The sequence below is a fragment of the Phyllostomus discolor genome, chromosome 11 (assembly GCF_004126475.2).
Source record: "Phyllostomus discolor isolate MPI-MPIP mPhyDis1 chromosome 11, mPhyDis1.pri.v3, whole genome shotgun sequence".
NCBI lineage: Eukaryota > Metazoa > Chordata > Mammalia > Chiroptera > Phyllostomidae > Phyllostomus > Phyllostomus discolor.
The window spans coordinates 46540053-46561042 of record NC_040913.2 but is presented as its reverse complement, the minus strand read 5'-3'; the positions used below and the strand labels follow the sequence as shown (position 1 = coordinate 46561042).

At 37.2% G+C, this 20990-nt stretch overlaps 1 protein-coding gene across 1 annotated transcript in view; it reads right to left on the bottom strand.

Moving 5' to 3' along the window:
- Positions 1–20990, bottom strand: part of GTF2F2 (general transcription factor IIF subunit 2) — a 177915-nt gene that overhangs the window by 42077 nt on the left and 114848 nt on the right. The window contains exon 6 of the mRNA XM_028526576.2: positions 5963–6062. Coding sequence (XP_028382377.1) covers positions 5963–6062 — 100 coding nt within the window. The remainder of the gene's footprint in view (positions 1–5962; positions 6063–20990) is intronic.

Sequence of the window (20990 nt, the reverse complement as noted above, 5' to 3'; positions counted from 1 at the left end):
CCTAGAAACATATAATCTTCCAAAACTAAATCAGGAAGAATTAGAGAATGTGAATAGATAGATTATACCTAGTGAAATTGAAGCAGTAATCAAAAAACTTCCAAAGAACAAAATTCCTGGACTGGATGGCTTCCAAGATGAATTTTACTCAAAAAGAGCTAACACCTTTCCTTCTCAAACTATTCCAAAAAAGTTCAAGAGGAAGGACGACTCCCAAGCTCATTTTACAAGATCACCATTATCCTAATTCCAAAACTATATAAAGACATATAAAGATAATTTTATCTTTAAAGACATTTAAAGATAATTTTCTTTCTCCAAAGAAAGAAAATTATAGGCCAACATCCCTGATGAACATAGATGCTAAAATCCTCAACAAAATATCAAGCAATACATCAAAAAGATCATATACCGTGATTAACTGGGATTTATTCTGTGGATGCAAGGTTGGTACAATACCTGTAAATCAATAAACATACAATACACAAACAAAATGATGGATGAAAACCACACGATCATATCAATAGATGCAGAAAAGCATTTGATAAAATCAAGCAACGATTAATGATAAAAATGCTCAGCAAAGTGAGAATACAGAGAACATACTTCAAGGCAATAAAGGCCATATATGGCAAACCCACAGCCAACATTATACTCAATAGGCAAAAACTACAAGCAGTCCCTTAAAATCAGGAACAAAACAGGGATATTTGCTTTTACCACTCTTATTCAACCACAATCAGACAAGAAGAAGAAACAAAAGACATCCAACTGGAAAAGAAGAAGTAAAACTATCTTTATTTGCAGATGACATGATACTGTACATAGACAACCCCAAAGACTCCACCAAGAAACTACTAGAAGTGATCAAAGCAGCAGGATACAAAATTAATATCCAGAAATCAGTTGCATTTTTATATGCCAACAATGAACTAACAGAGAAATCAAGAAAACAATTCCATTCACAATTGCTTCAAAAAGAATTTTAAAAAAATGTTGGAATAAACCTAACCAAGGATGTAAAAGACCTGTACACAGAAAATTATAAGACACTAAAGAAAAAAAAAATGAAGATGATACAAATAAGTGGAAGCATATACCATGTTCTTGGATAAGAAGAATTAACGTCATTAAAATGTCCATACTACCCAAAGCAATCTACAGATTCAGTGCAATTCTTATCAAGATACCAATGACATATTTTACAGAACTAGAAAAAAATATTTTGAAAATATATATGGAACCACAAAGATCCCAAATAACAACAGTGATCTTGAGAAAGAAGAACACATTTCAAGGAATCATGCTATACCCAATATCAAGCTATGCTATAAGGCACTAGTAATCAAAACAGCATGGTACTGGCATAAAAAGATACATATAGCTCAATGGAACAGAATAGAGAGCCCATAAATAAACCCATGATGACATTATAGTCAATTAATATTGGACAGAGGAGGCAAAAGTGAGCTGAAGATAATTTATTTAATAAATGGTATTGAGAAACTTGTGGGAAAATTAAATGAGACCACCTTCTCACACCACACATAAGAATAAATTCAAAATGGATTAAAGACTTAAATGTTAAAACTGAAACCATAAAAATCCTAGAAGAAAACATAGGCAGTAAAATCTTGGACATATCTCCTAGCAATATGGTTTTCTGATGTATCTCCTAAGGCAACAGAAACAAAGAAAAAAAACAAACAAACAGGACTATAAAACTAAAAAGGTTTTTCACAGCAAAAGGAACCAACAAAAAGATGAAAAGACAAGCCACTGGATGGAAAAACATACTCGCTGATAACATCTGATAAGGGGTTAATACCTACAATTTATAAAGAATTTATAAAACTCAACAACAAAAAAACCCAAACAATCCAACTAAAAAATGGGCAAAGGACCAAAACAGACACTTCTCCAAAGAGGACCGGGTTCAACATCACTAATCATCAGAGAAACGCAAATTAAAACCACAATGAGATATCACCTCACACCTGTCAGAATGGCTATCATCAATATATCAACAAACAACAAGTGCTAGTGAGGATTTTTTTGGAAAACCCTTCTTTAATGCTGGTGGGAATGCAGGCTGGTGCAGCCATGGTGGAAAGCAGTATAGAGTTACCTCAAAAAATTAAAAATGAAATGGGAAAAAAAAAAAGAACTGCTGTATGACCCAGTGATTGCACTTCTGGGAATTTATCAGAAGAAACCCGAAACATTAATTTGAAAGAAATTTTGCACTCCCTTGTTCACTGCAGCATTATTTACAATCATTAGGATTTAGAAGCAGCTCAAGAGTCCATCAGTAGGTGAGTGGATAAAACAGCAATGGTACATTTACATAATGGATACTACTCACTGTAAAAAAGAAAATTTTTCTCTTTGCGATAGGATGGATGGATCTGGAGAACATTATGTTAAGTGACATAGCCAGTCAGAAAAAGATAAATACCGTATGATTTCATGAATATGTGCAATCTAATGAACAGACTAAACTAACAAGCAAAACAGAAAGAGACCCTATTATAGATAGAAAGCAGGCTGACAGCTCTGGGCAGGGCAGTTGGAGGGTATGGAGGGATTGAACAAAAAATAAAAATTACTCAAGAACATGGACAACAGTGTGGTAATTGTGGGCGTAAGGGGTTGGTGGAGGTGGAAGAGGGTATGGGGAGATAAATGGTAAAGGAAAAAATACAATAAAAATGAACTATAAAAAAATAAAACAACATGAAAAACATTAATGCTCCTTTTTGTTAATAGTAACAAAAGTTTTATAATCTTCCTATAGGTGGTATTATACTATAATACTGAGCATACTTTTAAAAGCTATGTGTGTATCTCCACCCATTCTCACATACTCTGATGGAAAAATACTTTACTAAACATTCAAATAATGCATTGTAGCAGTTTATAGTCAATCTTTGTTTTTAATGTAAATAAAATATGAATAAAAATTACTGTAAGACTCGTTACTATAATTACACTAACATAATGACTGCTTCACACTATGACAAGCTTAACAAAGTGACCTGAAAGGTCACTTAATGTTAAGGAGTCTTTAAAGTGGATGTTTCAGCTTTGTATCCTAACAAGGGGTTCAGAATACAACATATTCACATTTTATTAGTTAAAAAAAATGTGAAAGCATCCTAAAATATGACATTTGGACCCTATCTTCTATATTGACAGGTAAGAGTATAGTGCCAACGTAACTAAGAATACGAACTAGAGAAAGGTCAGCGATTTGATACTAGCAAAGTGCCAACTTTGATTGACCTAAGAGAGAGACAGGCCTAATTTCTTTTGCCTCAGAAATGATGGTCTGTAGCAGTATAACAAGAGTGACTCTTTTAGTGAATTAAGGAGAAATGATTCTAGTATAGAAATGTGGACTTACTACTTCGAAAAAATTAAGAGATTATACCCTGCTGGGGTCTGAAAAGGCACAACCAGAGAATGAAAAGTAGTAATAGCACTTTGAAGACAGGAATTTATCTATTTGGTTCACTAGAAGTAGGTACCCTCAGGCATGAGGAGGCATTTAAAAAACATCTGTTGTTGCCTTGTAGCTCAGTGGATTGAGCGCGGGCTGGGAACCAAAGTGTCCCAGGTTCGATTCCCAGTCAGGGTACATGCCTGGGTTGCAGGCCATAACCCCCAGCAACCGCACATTGATGTTTCTCTCTCTCTCTCTCTTTCCCCCTCCCTTCCCTCTCTAAAAATAAATAAATAAAATCTTAAAACAACAACAACAACAACAAAAAAACCACATCTGTTGTTAAGAGAAGACAAATCTTAGATAATTGTGGCAGAATACTGTCATAGCTGGTACTAACACTTCCATAGTTTTTCCTGCTTTTCCCATCCCAACAGAAAAGTGTTATTCACTGCTTCAAACAATATACTCACCGTGATAATTCAAAACAATTTTATAAAGAAGAAAATTAGGATAGAAACACTTACTCCTATTAACCAAAAATAATGACTGTTTAAGTATTTAACTAATCTTCATTTTTGAACATTTGTTTCCAACTTTGCCCTATTTTAAAAAAATTAAGATAAACATTACTGTATATATATATCTTTGGGCACTTATCTTTCTTACCAAACTTTTTTTCAGAAAGGTTACCTCTTTATAGCTTGTGTAAAGTGAGGTCTTTCTTCTCCTCACTGTGATAAAAACCTATTCAGGAGTGGAAACTGTATATAGAAGCCTGGCCCACAAGTGGGAAAAAAGTGGAAATGGTCGGGGGCTACAGAAGCAGCACACTAATGAACAAAAACAATTAAAACCTATAGTACTTTACTTCAGCATTTCCACTTAGCTTCAGAAAACTGCATGTATCCCCATATGAGCAGCAAAGATAAGAATAAAAGAGGACAAAAAAAGTGGACTTTTATCTACTTGTCTCAGTCAACAGACAACAGAAAAATACATTTCTTGGATAATCTGACAATTATGTCTCCACTTATCTGGCCTGTTCTCTTCTTTAGTTTATATTTCTCCTAAAGTATAAGTAGAGGTTGTAAAATTAAAGCCTGACTAGATGCAACTGAACATTGACTTGCTTCACTTAATTTACATAGTGTAGCAAGTTTTAAAATTTGAATGTCTTTAGAAGGGGCATGTGCACTCCAGTTCATCACAGTCCCTATGATTTTACCTTCTTAAATTATAGCATTATGCTCACTAAGGACGCCTGTGTGGTCCTGCAGGCATAACCCTTGCAGAGTTATTTCATATAAAATAACTATGAAATTCAAATATCATAAAGTAGTGGTTCAAAAAAAAAACAGTGGTTTAAGCCAGTGTTAAAGAGCTTATTTCTTCCTAAACTCAGTACCAAGAGGATCTTAAGTAATAAAGCAGGACACCACATATCAACTGTTAATTAACTGCTACTTAACTTAGGCTTCATTTTATCTTCAGAAAGTCATCACATTTTTCCTCACATTACAGGTACTTTAAGACCCAAAACCTTTGCCCTGTTAGCACTGCTAATAATCTACAGCAGCATAGCATGTTGGTTAACTAAGATTAAGGCTCCTACATCTGGCTGCCTGGGTTCAGCACTTGGACCAATTAATTACTAGCTGCGTGACCTCAAGTACGCTAACCTTTCTGTGTCTTAGTTACTTCATCTGTAAAATTACAATAATATCAATACTTACTTCATAGGGTAGGTATGAAGATTAAATGTCACTATTTATGAGACACTCAGAACAGTGCCTGGCACAAAGTATACATAATATGCCTACAATATATGTGTGTATTGTATATTAGAGAATATAATATATATAGTATATATGATATGTTTCAATAAAAAAGGTTTAAATAACACAGGGAAGTATTCACTTTGCATGGTAGTGTGAAACCATAAAAATACCTGTGAAAGCTGCAATTATGCAAAGCAGTCTTAATAATCAATGGGAAAAATTACAATTGTTTCACAATCTTTATATCTTTTCTCAAAACATAAAAATCTGTTATGAAAGTCGGGAGAAAAATTTTAAAGTAAAACTATTATTTATTAAGAACACCATAATTTAAAACATTAGAAACACTGAAAAATGAAGTGTTTTATTTCTTTGAAAAACATCAAAAGTAGTTTGAACAGTGTAATGTAGGATATATGTCAAACTCATTTTCACCAGGGGCCATATTAGCCTCACGGTTGCCTTCAAAGGGCCGAATGTAATTTTAGGACTGTATAAATGTAACTACTCCTTAACAGTTAAGTGAGAGCTCGGCACTGCCACTGGGCAGAAACAAGGTGCCCAGCTAGATTCAGCCTGAGGGCCTTGTGTTTGCCACCTGTGATATAGAGTGAATATCTATTCTTTGCTTGGCAAATTGTCATATTTCTTATTATGTCTGGATAACTCAAGCCCCTGATAGATAGATCTATCATACAGAAAAGAAGAAAGATATAATGAAGAAAGACAGACTTACATTGTATTGATGATTGGCAACAGGTCTGTAATTGGTTGTCACAAGTTTGTCCAGTTGTTGTGATAGCCTTACAGGTTTAGAAGATTCTTCTATTTGCAATCTGAAAAACAGAAGACACTATTAACAAATTCACTTGTTTAACAGAGTGAAACCTGAACAGTTATTCCTATAATTCTTCTCATTCAAGAACTAATACTTTATAAAAAGTAACCTCAGAAGATGTACCAACCTTAATAAAATACTTCAAAAACACCCTGAATACATTATAATGTAGAAATCAGACTGTAAGCTAAACATACACTCTCATTATAATTCTGTAACCTACTTCTTTTTAAAAATTATTTTATTATTATTTTTTAAAAATACTTTTGATTTTTATTGTTCAACTATAGTTTTCTGCCTTTTCCCCTCCCAATTCCCTACCACCAGAGGCATCCCCACCTTCCCCTCCCCTGTTTTCACCCCCCTTGTTTTTGTCCATGTGTCCTTTATAGTTGTTCCTATAAATCCTTCACCCTCCCCCCACCCCACATTATCCCCTCCCCTCTGGTTACTGTCAGTTTGTTCTTAATTTCAAGGTACTTCTAACCCTATACTGTATAGTCAAGGAAGCTAATCCTCTTTAAATTTTTGAAAAAAATCTGCAAGTAAAAATGAATTATCTTAAATCATAGGGCTTAAAACTAACCAAGTTATTAATGCAAAACTGCTATTCACTTGGTAAGAGATAAGGGTAAGTAAAAAGATAATCTATTGCCAACAGGGTCTAGTGGTGGCTCTATTAGGCAATGCAGATATATAACATTTCTATCATCAAAGTAACTTCTATTGGACATCATTGGTCTATTACAGGACTCCATCTATATTAAAATATAATTTAAATACCATTTTTTAAAATCCTCACCCAAGAACATTTTTCATTGCTTTTAGAGAGAGGAAGGGAGAGAGGAAGGGAGAGAGACATTGATCTGAGAACAGAAACATTGTGGTTGCCTTCCATATACACCTAGATTGGGGACTGTACATGCTTGGACTGATGATGGAACCCACAACCTTTCATCTAAGGGACAATACTTCAACTAACTGAGTCACACCAGCCAGGGCCAAAATTCTACCTTAGAAAAAAAAGACCCCAAAATAAACATAAGATGCTATGTACAGCATATTACAAAATATGGCACTTTACAATAAGGATATATTCAAGTAGCAATCTTATGTAATTTTGCTTTGGATTAAATGCTACCATATTTAATGACTCACACTTTACCATTTACTTCTTATTTTAAAAATTAGAGTAATTCATTTGGTATATCAGCATAGTAAATCTAAAAAACATTTTAAGGGTGAAAAAAGTTCTTGAAGGTGACTATTTAAAAAAAAACAAATACATCATTGTACCTGTGGACTTCTCATCAGCAAGATATGAGAATACAAGAATATATTTAAAGCACTATAAGAAAAAATATTACCAAACATATCTAGCTAAACTTTAATTGAAGAGTAAGAGTGAAATGAAAGTATTTTTGGACAAAAAAGCAGTTTATCATTGATAGATCCTCAAAGACAAAACTACTCAAGAATTTGTCACAGTAAGAAGTAAAATGAAAGCTCTGGCTGCATAGTCGAGTTGGTAAGGGCATTGTCCTGATATGCCAAGGTTACAAGTTCAAGTTCCAGGTGAGGACACATACAAGAAGCAACCAATGAATGCATAAATAAGTGGAACAATAAATCGATGTCTGTCTCTCTCTCCCTTCTGTCCTCTCTTTAAAAATTAACTCTATAGTCAATTAATATTCAACAAAGGGGGCAGCAACATAAAATGGAATAACAATAGTCTCTTCAACAAATGGTGTTGGGAGAACTGGACAGCTACATGCAAAAAAATGAAACGTGTGCAGCAACTTACACCATACACAAAAATAAATTCAAGGTGGATAAAAGATTTAAATATAAACTGTGACACCATTAAAGTCCTAGAGGAGAACACAGGCAGGAAAATCGCAGATATTTCACGCAGCAACATTTTTACTGATATGTCCCCTGGAGCAAGGGACATAAAGGAAAGAATAAACAAATGGGATCTCATCAAAATAAAAAGCTTCTGCATGGCCAAAGAAAACAGTATTAAAATAAAAAGAGAACCAATAGTATGGGAAAACACATTTGCCAATGATACCTCAGGCAAGGATTTCATCTCCAAAATATATAAAGAACTTACAAGACTGCACTCTAAGAAGAAAAGCAACCCAATTGAAAAATGGGCAAAGGACTTGAACAGACACTTCTTCAAGGAAGACATACAGAGGATCCAGAGACACACAAAAAGATGCTCAGTATCGCTAGCTATCAGAGAGATGCAAATTAAAACCACACTGAGATACCACTTCACACCAGTCAGAATGGCTATCATAAACAAAGCAACAAACAACAAATGTTGGAGAGGTTGTGGAGAAAAAGGGACCCTAGCGCACTGTTGGTGGGATTGCAGACTGGTACAACCACTATGGAAAACAGTATGAAACTTCCTCAGAAAACTAAAAATGGATCTGCCTTTTGACCCAGCAATTCTACTGCTAGGATTATATCCTAAGAACCCTGAAACACCGATTCAAAAGTACTTGTGCACCCCAGTGTTCATAGCAGCACAATTTACAATAGCCAAATGCTGGAAGCAACCTAGGTGCCCAGCAGCAAATGAATGGATCAAAAAACTATGGTACCTTTACACAATGGAATTCTATGCAGCAGAAAGAAAGAAGGAGCTCCTACTCTTTGCTACAGCATGGATGCAACTGTAAAGCATTATGCTAAGTGAAATAAGCCAGGCAGTGAAAGACAAATACCATATGATCTCACTTTTAACAGGAACCTAAACAACAAAACAAACAAACAAGCAAAACATAACCAAAGACACTGAAATAGAGAACAGGTTGACAGTGACTAGAGAGGAGAGGGGAGGGAATTTCAGGGGAAAAGGGGAAGGGTTTACAGCAACAAGTATAAAAGAAACATGGGCAAAAACTAGGGGGTAATGGAAATGGGAGAGAGGTAGGGAAGGCTGGGGGTTGGGCTGGGATGGGAGTAAAAGACAGAAAACTGTACTTGAACAATAATTAAAATTAAAATTTAAAAAGGTAATTATAAATAAAATCAGCTTAAAAAAAAAAAAAAGGAAAATCAACCCAAAAGGAACTAATGGGATGCAATGGTCACAGCAAAGAAATTGAGAACCATGTTAGAAAATTGCCTACTCAATAAACACCAAAAAAGGTTTTTGCTTTTTTTTTATAGAGTGAAACATGAAAGGTATGAAGGAAGAGATTAAAATTGATGCATTTTAAGACTTCTGTATGTTTTCTAAATTTCACGCAATAAGCATCTATTATATTTATAATCTGAAGAGGGAGTATACTTTCTTAACGAAAAAAGTTTCTTAGGTTAATTTGAAAGCATAAACATGTTGGTTATTTAAAAGCAATGCATGTTCATTAGCTTCCAGTCAGGATGGAAGCTTAGGTGGATAGCCTATTCTTCCAGACAGGTAGGAGAGGCAGAGACAGGGAGTAAGGCAGAGAGGACTCAGTGTGGAGCTAGGGTGGAGGGGCGGAGAGGCAGCAACCTACTGTCAAGTATGGTGGATAAAAAACAGGGACACACATTGTGAGCAAGTGAGCCCAGCCCTAGGCCAGACTGCAAAGCCTCAGAAAAAGGGCTGCAGTGCTGGGAAAAAGAAAGCCTCATAACTTCTGGTGGTAAACCCAGTAGGGGTTGGGGTGGCAAAAGAAACTGTCAGTGCATATGCAAACCCACCCATTCTGAGAACAACAACCAGGACAGCAGCTGGAGAGGTGCCAGTTGTATGTGCAAAGTGAGTGAAGTGACTGGAAACGAGGTGAGGGCCAGGCAAGCACCCAGAAGTCAGCCAGCAACAGCATTATCCCTTTGACCCTACTCCCACCCCCAGAGCCACAGTTGCCCTGCCCTGGTAAATACTCAAGGCTCTGCCTGATCCAACTCAACAGGTGTCCTAAAATGGAATTGAAGCAGTTCTACCTAGGCCCAAATGAAGGAACAGAACAGAACCTCAGAAAAAGAACTAAGCAATGTGGAAATAGCCAACCTATCAGATGCAGAGTTAAAAACACCAGTGGTCATTGTGCTCCAAGATCTCACTGATAGATACAGAAAAAGCATAAGAGGAGAAATGAAGGCTCTAGTAATGGAAATAGAGAAATATCCACAGGAAACCAACAGTGAAGGGAAGGACGCGGTGATTCAAATCAATGATTTGGAACACAAAGAAGAATTAAATATTCAACCAGAACAAAACGAAGAAACAAGAATTCTAAAAACGAGGAGAATTTAAGATGACTCTGGGACATCTCCAAAAGTGCCAACATCTGAATCATAGAGATGCCAGAAGGAGAAGAAGAAGACCAAGAAATTGAAAACTTATTTGAAAAAATAATGAAAGAAAACTTCCTTAATTTGGCAAAGGAAATTGACATACAAGTCCAGGAAGCACGGGGAGTCCCAAAGAAGTTGGACCCAAAGAGGTCCGTATCAAGACCCATCATAATTAAAATGTCAAGGATCAGGCTAAACTGAGAATCTTAAAAGCAGAAAGAGAAAGGCAGAGTCACCTACAAAGGAGTTCCCATAAGACTGTCAGCTGATTTCTCAAAAGAAACTTTGCAGGCAAGAAGGAACTGGCAAGAAATATTCAAATGATGAAAAGCAAGGGCCCACAACCAAGATTACTTTACCCAGTAAAGCTATCACTTAGAACTGAAGGAGAGATAAAGTGCTTCCCAGAGAGGGTAAAGCTAAAGGAGTTCACCATCCCCAAGCCCTTATATGAAATGTTAAAGTGACTTGTTTAAGAAAAAGATCAAAACTATGAACATTAAAATGACAGCACACAACTATCAACAACTGAACCTGAAAAACAAAAACAAACTAGGACAGAAATAGAATCATAGATATGGTGATCATTTGAAGGGTTATCAGCTGGGAGGGGGAAGGGGAAAATAGGGGTAAAGGTACAGGGATTTAGAAGCATAACTGGGTAGCTACAGAGAAGGCAGGAGAATGTGAATAACAGTATAGGCAATGGAGAAGCCAAAGAACTTAAAGGCAAAACCCATGGACATAAAACTAAGTGGTGGGGGGATTGTAGGAGGGAAGGGGGGACCAGCCAGAGGGGGGCAAAGGGGGAAAAACTGGGACAACTGTTAATAGCATATCAATAAAATATACTTAAAAAAAAAGGAGTGCATGTTCAAGGATCCAAGATAAAGGTGGAGGAGAGGCAATTTGGGCACTGATCTGTACAGAGGGAAGAGGATGGGAAAACAGAAGATGACTATCCATAAGCCAAGGAGAGAGGCCTAGAAGAGGTCCTTTCCTTATGGCCCTCAGAAGGAACCAATCCTGCAGACACCTTAATCTTGGACTTTAAGTCTCCAGAACTGCGAGAAAACAAACTTCTGCTGCCTAAGCCAAAATAAATAAAAATAGGAACTAAAAATAATGTTCCTTAAAATTCCTTCAAAAGCAAAACTTGAAGTTTTAATAACATTATCTAATTCCTTGGATAAAGTTTATTAGCTACTTGCTTCTGCCTATTTTTAGGCATATTAAATGACTCAGAAGATACTAGATATCTCCTAAATGCTTTTTAAATTGAAAGCTACAAATATTGTAGGTTTTTTTTCCTACAAACCCAAATTCAGTATACTAATTTCTATACTGAAATATAAATATTTTAATTCTTCCAATTATTTATAAAGTATAATAAAGTACTCTAGAAATGGCTATAGAAACTTACTGTATGTATAATCATAATTCAAATGTTAATTTGCTTTTCATGTGGCAAATATACTTTCTATGAACCATGAAGAAAGCACTATCTAGAGGTCTAGAAGAGAGACGTCTACCCAAAGATGGGCTTGGACTTACAATCCTTCAATGGCCTCTTAATTGTTCTTAGATGAAACAACCTTCTTCACATGATTTCATGTACCTCTAGGATCTAGTCCCTGCTTATCTCCCACATCTGGACTAGGCCACAACAGTGCCATGACCAGATTTCAGAAGGAGATGCCTGCTGACAATCACCCAACAAGTGTTTACTAGGTGCCTATCTCTGCCAGGTCATGGGTTAGAGGTTGGGAATGACCCAGTAAATAGACTTGTGCCCTGGCCAGTGTGGCTAAATTAGTTGGAATGTCATACAGTAAACCAAAAGGTCATGGGTTTGGTTCCTGGTTGGGGCACACACCTAGGTTGTGGGTTTGGTCCCATGGGGGCATGAACTAGAGGCAACTGATCTATTTTTTCTTCTCACATCCATGTTTCTCTCCTTCCCTTCCCTTGTCTCTAAAAATCAATTGACATGTCCTCAGGTGAGGATAAGAAAAAGACAAGACTTTTGTTAGTGGAAGACCAACAATGAACAAATGCTTATCTATAACTAATAATTGCAGTACTGAAAAGAGACAGGGGAGTGGCTATTATGGCAACTGACTACATGCTGCTATGACGTAAATATTAATTCCACAGTGTGCACTTAAGGGTAAGCTGGAACAGAACTGCTCATACTTGTGAGAGGTTGGGCAAGAAGACTGGGTGAAAATGACTCCTCCAAGCTGATAGGATGTCTCTAAGTGATTAAGAGATAACCATTTAGAGGGAATAAAGTGAAGACATACAGGAATGTTTACAAAGTATTAGAATTAATCATGTGTAACTTTTTACAAAAAAAAACCACTTAAAAATAATATAGCTAAGTGGCAGCCTTTTCCTGAACACCGCTGTGTTCTAACCTTAGCCCTATCCTCTAATGCAACCAGTTCTCAGGGGTTTGGCCTTTCTAAATGGTAATCTATCTGTTATGCTGCCACTAAAACATTCTCCCTGTCTTGATCACCTCACTCCACAATTTAATCTTAATGAGATATTCAAACAGAAAAGCATATGTGAGGTCCTTTCATTCACATTAAATGATTGTTCCCATTACTTTGCAATTTGAAAATTCCTCAGGGTTTCAGTTTGTTTAGGTAAGTGTGCCTTTTCATAAATGGTAGCTTATTCTTGTCATACTCTTACACTTGAATTTATTTCCAGCCACTGGGTTGTGACAGCAGGTTCATGTGGCATACTTTCCTTTCAATTCTAACATAACAGTTGTAAAGCTGCCATCATCCAGAGTGTCATACCATTTTTATACTCAAACAATTTATTAATCTTTTAAGTATATAAAGAAATACACTGAATTAATATTTTAAAAATAAAAACTCACATAAAAATTTAACCTTATTATTCATTTAAATTTTATTTTAATTAAAAGAGGATATCTTATGATTCAAAACTCAAAAGGTTACTCTATAGACTGAAAATATAACATTTTTTTCTTTTTTTTTTAAAGATTTTATTTATTTATTTTTAGGGAGGGAAGGGAGAGAGAGAGAGAGAGAGAGAGAGAGAGAAGAGAAGAGAAGAGAAGAGAAGAGGAGAGAAGAGGAGAGGAGAGAAACATCAATGTGCGGTTGCTGGGGGTTATGGCCTGCAACCCAGGAATGTACCCTAACTGGGAATCGAACCTGGGACACTTTGGTTCCCAGCCCATGCTCAATCCACTGAGCTATGCCAGCCAAGGCTAAAATATAACATTTTTAAAGAACTAAACCTTAAGGCACTTTAATTAGCCTTGAATAGTTAAAAATAATTTAGCAGGGTTCTTTGCTTAAGAAATTCATTTAATATTATTTTATGAAGTGTCAGAAAAACCTGAGACTCCACTTCACCACTGAACAATACACTAAATTAAACATCATTGACCTCAACATGCCTTCAAAATGAAAATAAAACTTATCTGGGTTTGTACCAAATAATATGATTTGGACATATTTGGTTGAACAGCAAACTGCATGTTGGACTGTATGGGTATAGGCTGTACAGGCCGTGCTGGGAGTAAGCCAAAAGCTTTACTATCCTGACCTATGAAAAAGAATGCTTCTTAAATTTTTCAGGAAAATTTAAAATGTAGTGTTACTTTCAAGAAAGAATAATAGAAAAATAATATCTGTAATTATTTAGATATTAATACCTTTAATATCTAAATGTTTTACCTTTGTTTTATAAACTATTAAAAAAATACTTCATGCTGATTACCACCACTACTCCAGGGCAATTTATAATATACTTCCACATTCTTAGAGGGCTAGGACTCACTGAATTACTAGTATTTTGAGAATTATTATTTAAGAATCAGCTGTGTTTTTTTAATTTCACTTATTTATTTTTTGAGAGAGGGGAGGGAGAGAGGGAAAGAGACATCAATGTGTGGTTGCCTCTCACGCCCCCAACTGAGGACCTGGCCTGCAACCCAGGCATGTGCCCTGACTGGGAATCAAACCTACAACCCTTTGGTTTGCAGGTTGGAACTCAATCCACTAAGCCACACCAGCCAGGGCTCACAATCATGTTTATAAAAAAAAAAAAACTTAACTTGGAATTCTTCATTATACTTTAAAATTTATATACTCAACCACATCAAAATTACAACTAAAATATAGAACCATTACTCAGAACTGTCAGAAACTGAGTTGAATGGAAGTTTCTGACAACTATGAAATTAAAGAAACCACATTCATTCTAGACTGGTAGGAAAGGCACAGATGTAGAATGGGCTGGTCCCTCACACACATGAGGTGGATAAAAACTGGGGAGGACTATCTCAGGAGTGAGGAGTCACAACCCTATACCAGCCCCCAGCCCACGGTTCCAAAACCAGGAATATAAGTCTCACAACTTCTGGCTGAAAAAACTAGCAATGATTGAGTTGTGGAAAAAACTGCTGGAGCCCCAAGTAGTTCCTCTGAAAGAACCTCCACAAAGACTCACTCCCTCTGAGCTCCAGCACCAGGGTAGCAGCTTGGAAGGCACTAGTGGTAGATAGGGAGAAACTAAAGGTGAGCAGAGGCCATTGTCTCTTTTCTAAACGCTCCCCCGCAGAGTCAGCAAGCTGGTGCCATATCTGAAACTATCAACCTGGCTAACGTGTCTGCCCAGCCTTGGAGATCCCCAAAGACTCTGCCCCACGAAACCCAAGCAGCTTTTCCATATGAATTGCTGGTCTATGCTCATGCTGCACAACTTCCTAAATCCTCTCAAACAAGCAACAACTGGTCTCAGTGAGCCCCAGGCCCAGCACTACCTACAACCAGCCTAGATTCACAGCTTGGCTTTGCCTGGGAATCTCCAAGCCTAGCACAAGTAACAGATCACAGATTGATTTATAGCTCAGTCACGGTAGCCCCAGACAGAACAAAGGTGGGGGCTGCCCTTGGCCTGCACCACTTGGGAAACCCCAGGGCTAGCTCACCCAGTGGACAGCTATAGACCACTGTGGAGCACCGCCACCCTGCCCTGAATAGCTGAAAATCCATAGAGGGAGGAGGTTGGTAGTAAGTGCTCCCAGCAGTCCTTGCAGCTGAATGGCCTGGATAAATCTCTCCTACTGATCTGCCAACAGCAACCAAGGCTCAACTACAAGAGGAGGGTGTACTCAGCCCACATGAAGGGTATACCTCAAGTACTCTGCTTGGATGACAGAGGAGGCTGTGCCACTGGATTCTACAGGACACCTACTACATTAGGCCACACTACCAAGACAGAAAGTCACAGCAGCTCTACCTAATACAAAGAAAAAAGACAGAAAGGCTGTCAAAACAAAGAGACAAAAAAAAACACAGAGCAAATGAAGAAAAAAAAAAAAAAAGATCCAAATTCCAGAAAAGGAGCAAACTGAAATGGACTTCAGCACTATATCAGATGCAGAGAAAAAACACTGGTTATAAGGATGCTCAAGGAACTTAGTGAGGACTTCAGCAGCATAAAAAAGATGGAGTCAGAAATGGAAGATATAATAATTGAAACAACAGTACAGTGGATAAAGCTGAGAATCAAATCAATGATCTGTAACATGAGGAAGCAAAAAACAACCAATTAGGACAAGAAGAAAAAAAATTTTTAAAAATGAGGATAGTATAAGCAGGCTCTGAGACAACGTCAAGTGTTCCAACATCCACACTACAGGGGTACCATAAAGGTGCCAGAAGGAAAGGAGATAAGGAATTGAAAAACGATTTGAAAAAAGTAATGAAAGAAAACTTCCCTAAATTGGTGAAGGAAATAGACATGCACGTCCAGGAAGCACAGAGAGTCCCAAAGAAGATGAATGCAAAGAGGCCCACAACAAGACACATCATAATTAAAGTGTGGATGGTTAAAGATAAAGAGAGAATCTTAAAAGCAGCAAGAGAAAAGCAGTTAGTAACCTAGAGGGGAGTTCCCATAAGTCTGTCAGCTGATTTCTCAAAGGAATCATTGCAGGCTGGAAGGGATTGGCAAGAAATATTCAAAGTCATGAAAGATAGGGACCTACAGCCAAGACTGCTCTACCCAGCAAATGGATCATTTAGAATCAAAGGGCAGATAGAGAGCTTCCCAGATCAGAAAAAAATGAAGTGCATACTCATCAAACCACTATTATATGAAGTGTTAAGGGGACTTATTTAAGAAAAAGACCAAAAACAGGGAATAAAATGGCACAAAATACAAATATATCAACAATTGAACCTAAAAAACAAACTAAGGAAACAAGAAGAACAGAGAAAGAATCATGGATACAGAGGCATTTTGATGATTGCCAGATAGGAGGGCAGTGTGGGAGAATAGTGAAGAGGTGGAATATTAAGAAATACAAATAACTTTTAGCCAAGATGGAGTCGTAGGTAGAAACACTTTGCTTCCTTGCACAACAAAAAGAAGGACAACAACAAACTTAAAAACAAAAAATAACCAGAACTGTCAGAAAATTGGACTGTATGGAAGTCCAAAAACCAAGAGTTAAAGAACAAACTTCCATCCTGACCTGTAGGAGGGGTGGAGATGGGCAGCCAGGGTGAAGAGGACTTGCAGCAAGGTGGTGGCTGGTGGAATGGGCAAGGCAGTAGCTGGTGGAACGGGTGGTCCCACATTTTCCCACGGATAAACTGGGAGGAACAACTGGGAAGTGAGCCAGACCATGCAACCCAGGGTTCTAGCACAGGGAAAGAGCCTGAAAACCTCTGACTGAAAAAATCCATGGAGGTTGAGGGAGCTGGAGGAACTCCCAACCTCACAAGAGAATTTATTGGAGAGACCCACAGGACCCTAGAAGGTACACAAAACTACCCACCCAGGAATAGGCACCAGAAACTCCCAATTTGCTTGTGGGTAGTGGGAGAAGTGACTGAAAGCCAGCCGAGAGCTGAGCAAGCGGCACGGTTCCTTCTCCCACCCCTCCTTCCTATATAGTGCCACAACACAGCAACATGGGTTGCCTCGCCCTGGCAAATACCTAAGGCTCTGCCCCTTACTATGTAACAGGCATGCTGTGACAAAAAAACAAAACAAAACAAAACAAAACAAAACAAAAACCCCAAAACCAACCAACCAAACACAAAAAACAACACAGGCCTAAATGAAAGAACAGATCAAAAATCAAAAATAGAACTAAGTGACAAAGAGATAGTCAACCTATCAGATGCGGAGTTCAAAACACAGCTAATCAGGGTCCTCACAGAAATGGTTGAATACAGTCACAAAATAGAGGAAAAAGTAAAGGTTCTGAAAAGTGAAATATGGGAACCAACAGAAAAGGGAAGAAATCTGGTATTAGAACCAATGGTTCGGAGCGGAAGGAAGAAATAAACATTCAACCAGACAGAATTAAGAAACAAGAATACAAAAAAAAAAAATGAGGAGAGGCTTAGGAACCTCCGGGACAACTTTAAATGCTCTGATATTCAAAATATAGGGATACCAGAAGTAGAAGAGGAAGAGCAAGAAATGGAAAACTTATTTGAAAACATAATGAAGGAGAACTTACCTAATCTGGCAGAGGAAATACACACCCAGGAAGTCCAGGAAGTTCAGAGAGTCCCAAAGAAGTTGGACCCAAGGAAGCACACACCAAAGCACATCATAATTACATTACCCAAAATTAAGGATAAGGAGAGAATCTTAAAAGCAGCAAGAGGAAAGGGGACAGTTACCTACAAAAGAGTTCCCATAAGACTACTAGCTGATTTCTCAAAAGGAACCTTACAGGCAAGAAGGGGCTGGAAAGAAGTATTTGAAGTCATGAAAGGCAAGGACCTACATCCAAGATTACTCTATCCAGCAAAAGCTATCATTTAGAATGGAAGGGCAGATAAAATGCTTCCCAGATAAGGTCAAGTTAAAGGAGTCCATCATCACCAAGCCTCCTTAATATGAAATGTTTAAGGGACTTATCTAAGAAATAGAAGAAGATCAAAACTATAAACAGTAAAATGACAACAAACCCCTAACTATCAACAACTGAACCTAAAAACCAAAAACAAAAACTAAGGAAACAACTAGAACAGGAAAAGATTCAACAGAAATAGAGGTCTTGGTCCTGGCTGATGTGGCTCCATGGATTGAGCACAAGCCTGAAAATCAAAGGGTTGGTGGTTCGATTCCCAGTCAGTGCATATGCCTGGGTTGCGAGCCAGGTCACATAGGGGGCACACTAAAGGCAACCACACATTGATATTTCTTTCCCCAACCCACCCTTTGCTTCTGTCTAGCAATAAATAAATAACCCCCCCACCCCAAAAAAAGATCACATGTAAGGTATCAGCAGTGAGGAATGGGGAAAGAATGGGGGAAAAGGTACAGGAAATAAGAAGCATAAATGGTAGATACAAAATAGGCAGGGAGAGGTTATAGTATGGGAAATGGAGAAGCCAAAGAACTTATATGTATGACCCAAGGACATGAACTAAGTTTAAGGAATGCTGGTGGGGGTGGGGTACAGGGCAGAGGGGAATAAAGGGATGAAAAAAAAATGGGAAAAACGTATAGCATAATCAATAAAATATATTTAAAAAATGAAGTACAAATAGGTAATTACAGAACAGTTATGGGGATATAAGTATAGGAGTAAGCCAAACAACCCTACACACATGACCCAGGGACTATGAATCAACGATGGGGAGGCTGCCTGTGGGCATGGGGCAGTGCTTTGTGGAGGAGTGCCAAAGGGGGGAAAGTCAGCACAACTATAATAGCATAATCAATAACATAATACAAAAAGATTTATATACTATACTGGGAATTTTAATTACTTAGTATATTTTGGAAATATAAAATTCATGTAAAAAAAAGAGTAATATGAATATCCCCCAAATATTTTAAAAGATGAACATCGTCAAAATCTAACAAAATGGCAAAAAGAAAGCCAAATTCTACTGCTCTAAGCTGTGACAGATTGGGGAAAAATTTATTAGCCAACAGATCTCTTTTTATCTCATTAGTATGTGCAGTACTTCTCAAGTCAAAGTAATTAAAGTAAATATTTGTTAAGGAATGAACAAATGACACCTTTATTGGACAATCAGATTACAAAGAAAAAGACCAAATGCTATATTAACAAATAACACAATAATATCTGATTTTACATATGGAGACTATTTTCATGCCTAAGGAGAAAACCCTAAGTAATACTGCCTTGCTAATCTCACTATTAACTACAGAATTAAATAACTACAAAAACACTGAGCAATAAATGTCTCCATGAGCAACTGCCAATGTAGGAGTTACTTTGTAATGTTACATAATCTTATTTAGAATTTATCTATCCTTTGTGCTATAGCTACACGTGATTACAATTTAAGCTATTCTTTCTTTTTTTTTTATTATATTTTAAAATATATTTTATTATTGTTACTATAGTGTCCCATTCCCCCCTTTATTTCCCTCTGCCCTGCACACCCCCTCCCACCCACATTTCCCCCCTTTAGTCATGCCCATGGACCATACATATAAGTTCTTGGTTTCTACATTTCCTATACTATTCTAACTTCCCCCTGTCTATTTTCTACCTACCATTTTATGCCACTTATTCTCTGTACCATTCCCCACCCCACTCCCCTGCTGATAACCCTATATACGATCTCCATTTCTGTGATTTTGTTCCTGTTCTAGTTGTTTGCTTAGTTTTTGTTTTTGGTATGGTCGTTAATAACTGTGAATTTGCTGTCATTTTGCTGTTCATATTTTTTATCTTCTTTTTCTTAGATAAATCCCTTTAACATTTCATATAATAAAGACTTGGTGATGGTGAACTCTTTTAACTTGACCTTATTTGGGAAGCACTTTATCTGTTCTTCCATTCTAAATGAAATCCTTGGTGGATAGAGTAATCCTGGATGTAGGTCCTTGCCTTTCATGACTTGGAATACTTCTTTCCAGCCCCAACTTGCCTGCAAGGTTTCTTCTGACAAATCAGCTGACATTCTTATGGGAACTTCTTTGTAGGTAACTGTCCTCATTTTCTCTTGCTGCTTTTAAGATTCTCTCCTTATCTTTAATCTTGGGTAATGTAATTATGATGTGCCTTTGGTGTGTTCCTCCTCAGGTCCAACTTCTTTGGGACTCTGAGCTTCCTGGACTTCCTGGAAGTCTATTTCCTTTGCCAGATTGGAGAAGTTCTCCTTCATTATTTTTTCAAATAAGTTTTCAATTTGTTGCTCTTCCCCTTTCTCCTTCTAGTATCTCTATGATTTGGAATGTTGAAACGTTTAAAGTTATCCCGGAGGTTCCTAAGCCTCTTCTCATTTCTTTGAATTCTTGTTTTTCATTCAGTTCTGGTTGAATGCTTCTTTGTTCCTTCTGGTCTACACCATTGATGTGAGTTCTGGTTTCCTCCCTGTCACTGTCCATTCCCTGTACATTTTCCTTTATTTCACTTAGTACAGTCTTCATTTTTTTCATCTAATTTTCGATTAATTCAACCAATTCTGTGAGCATTCTGATTACCAGTGTTTTGAACTGTGCATCTGATAGGTTGGCTATCTCTTGGTTGTTTAGTTGTATTCTTTCTGGGAGCACTGATCTGTTCTTTCATTTTGGTCCTTTTATTTTTTTTTTTGGTCTTGGCACGCATGTT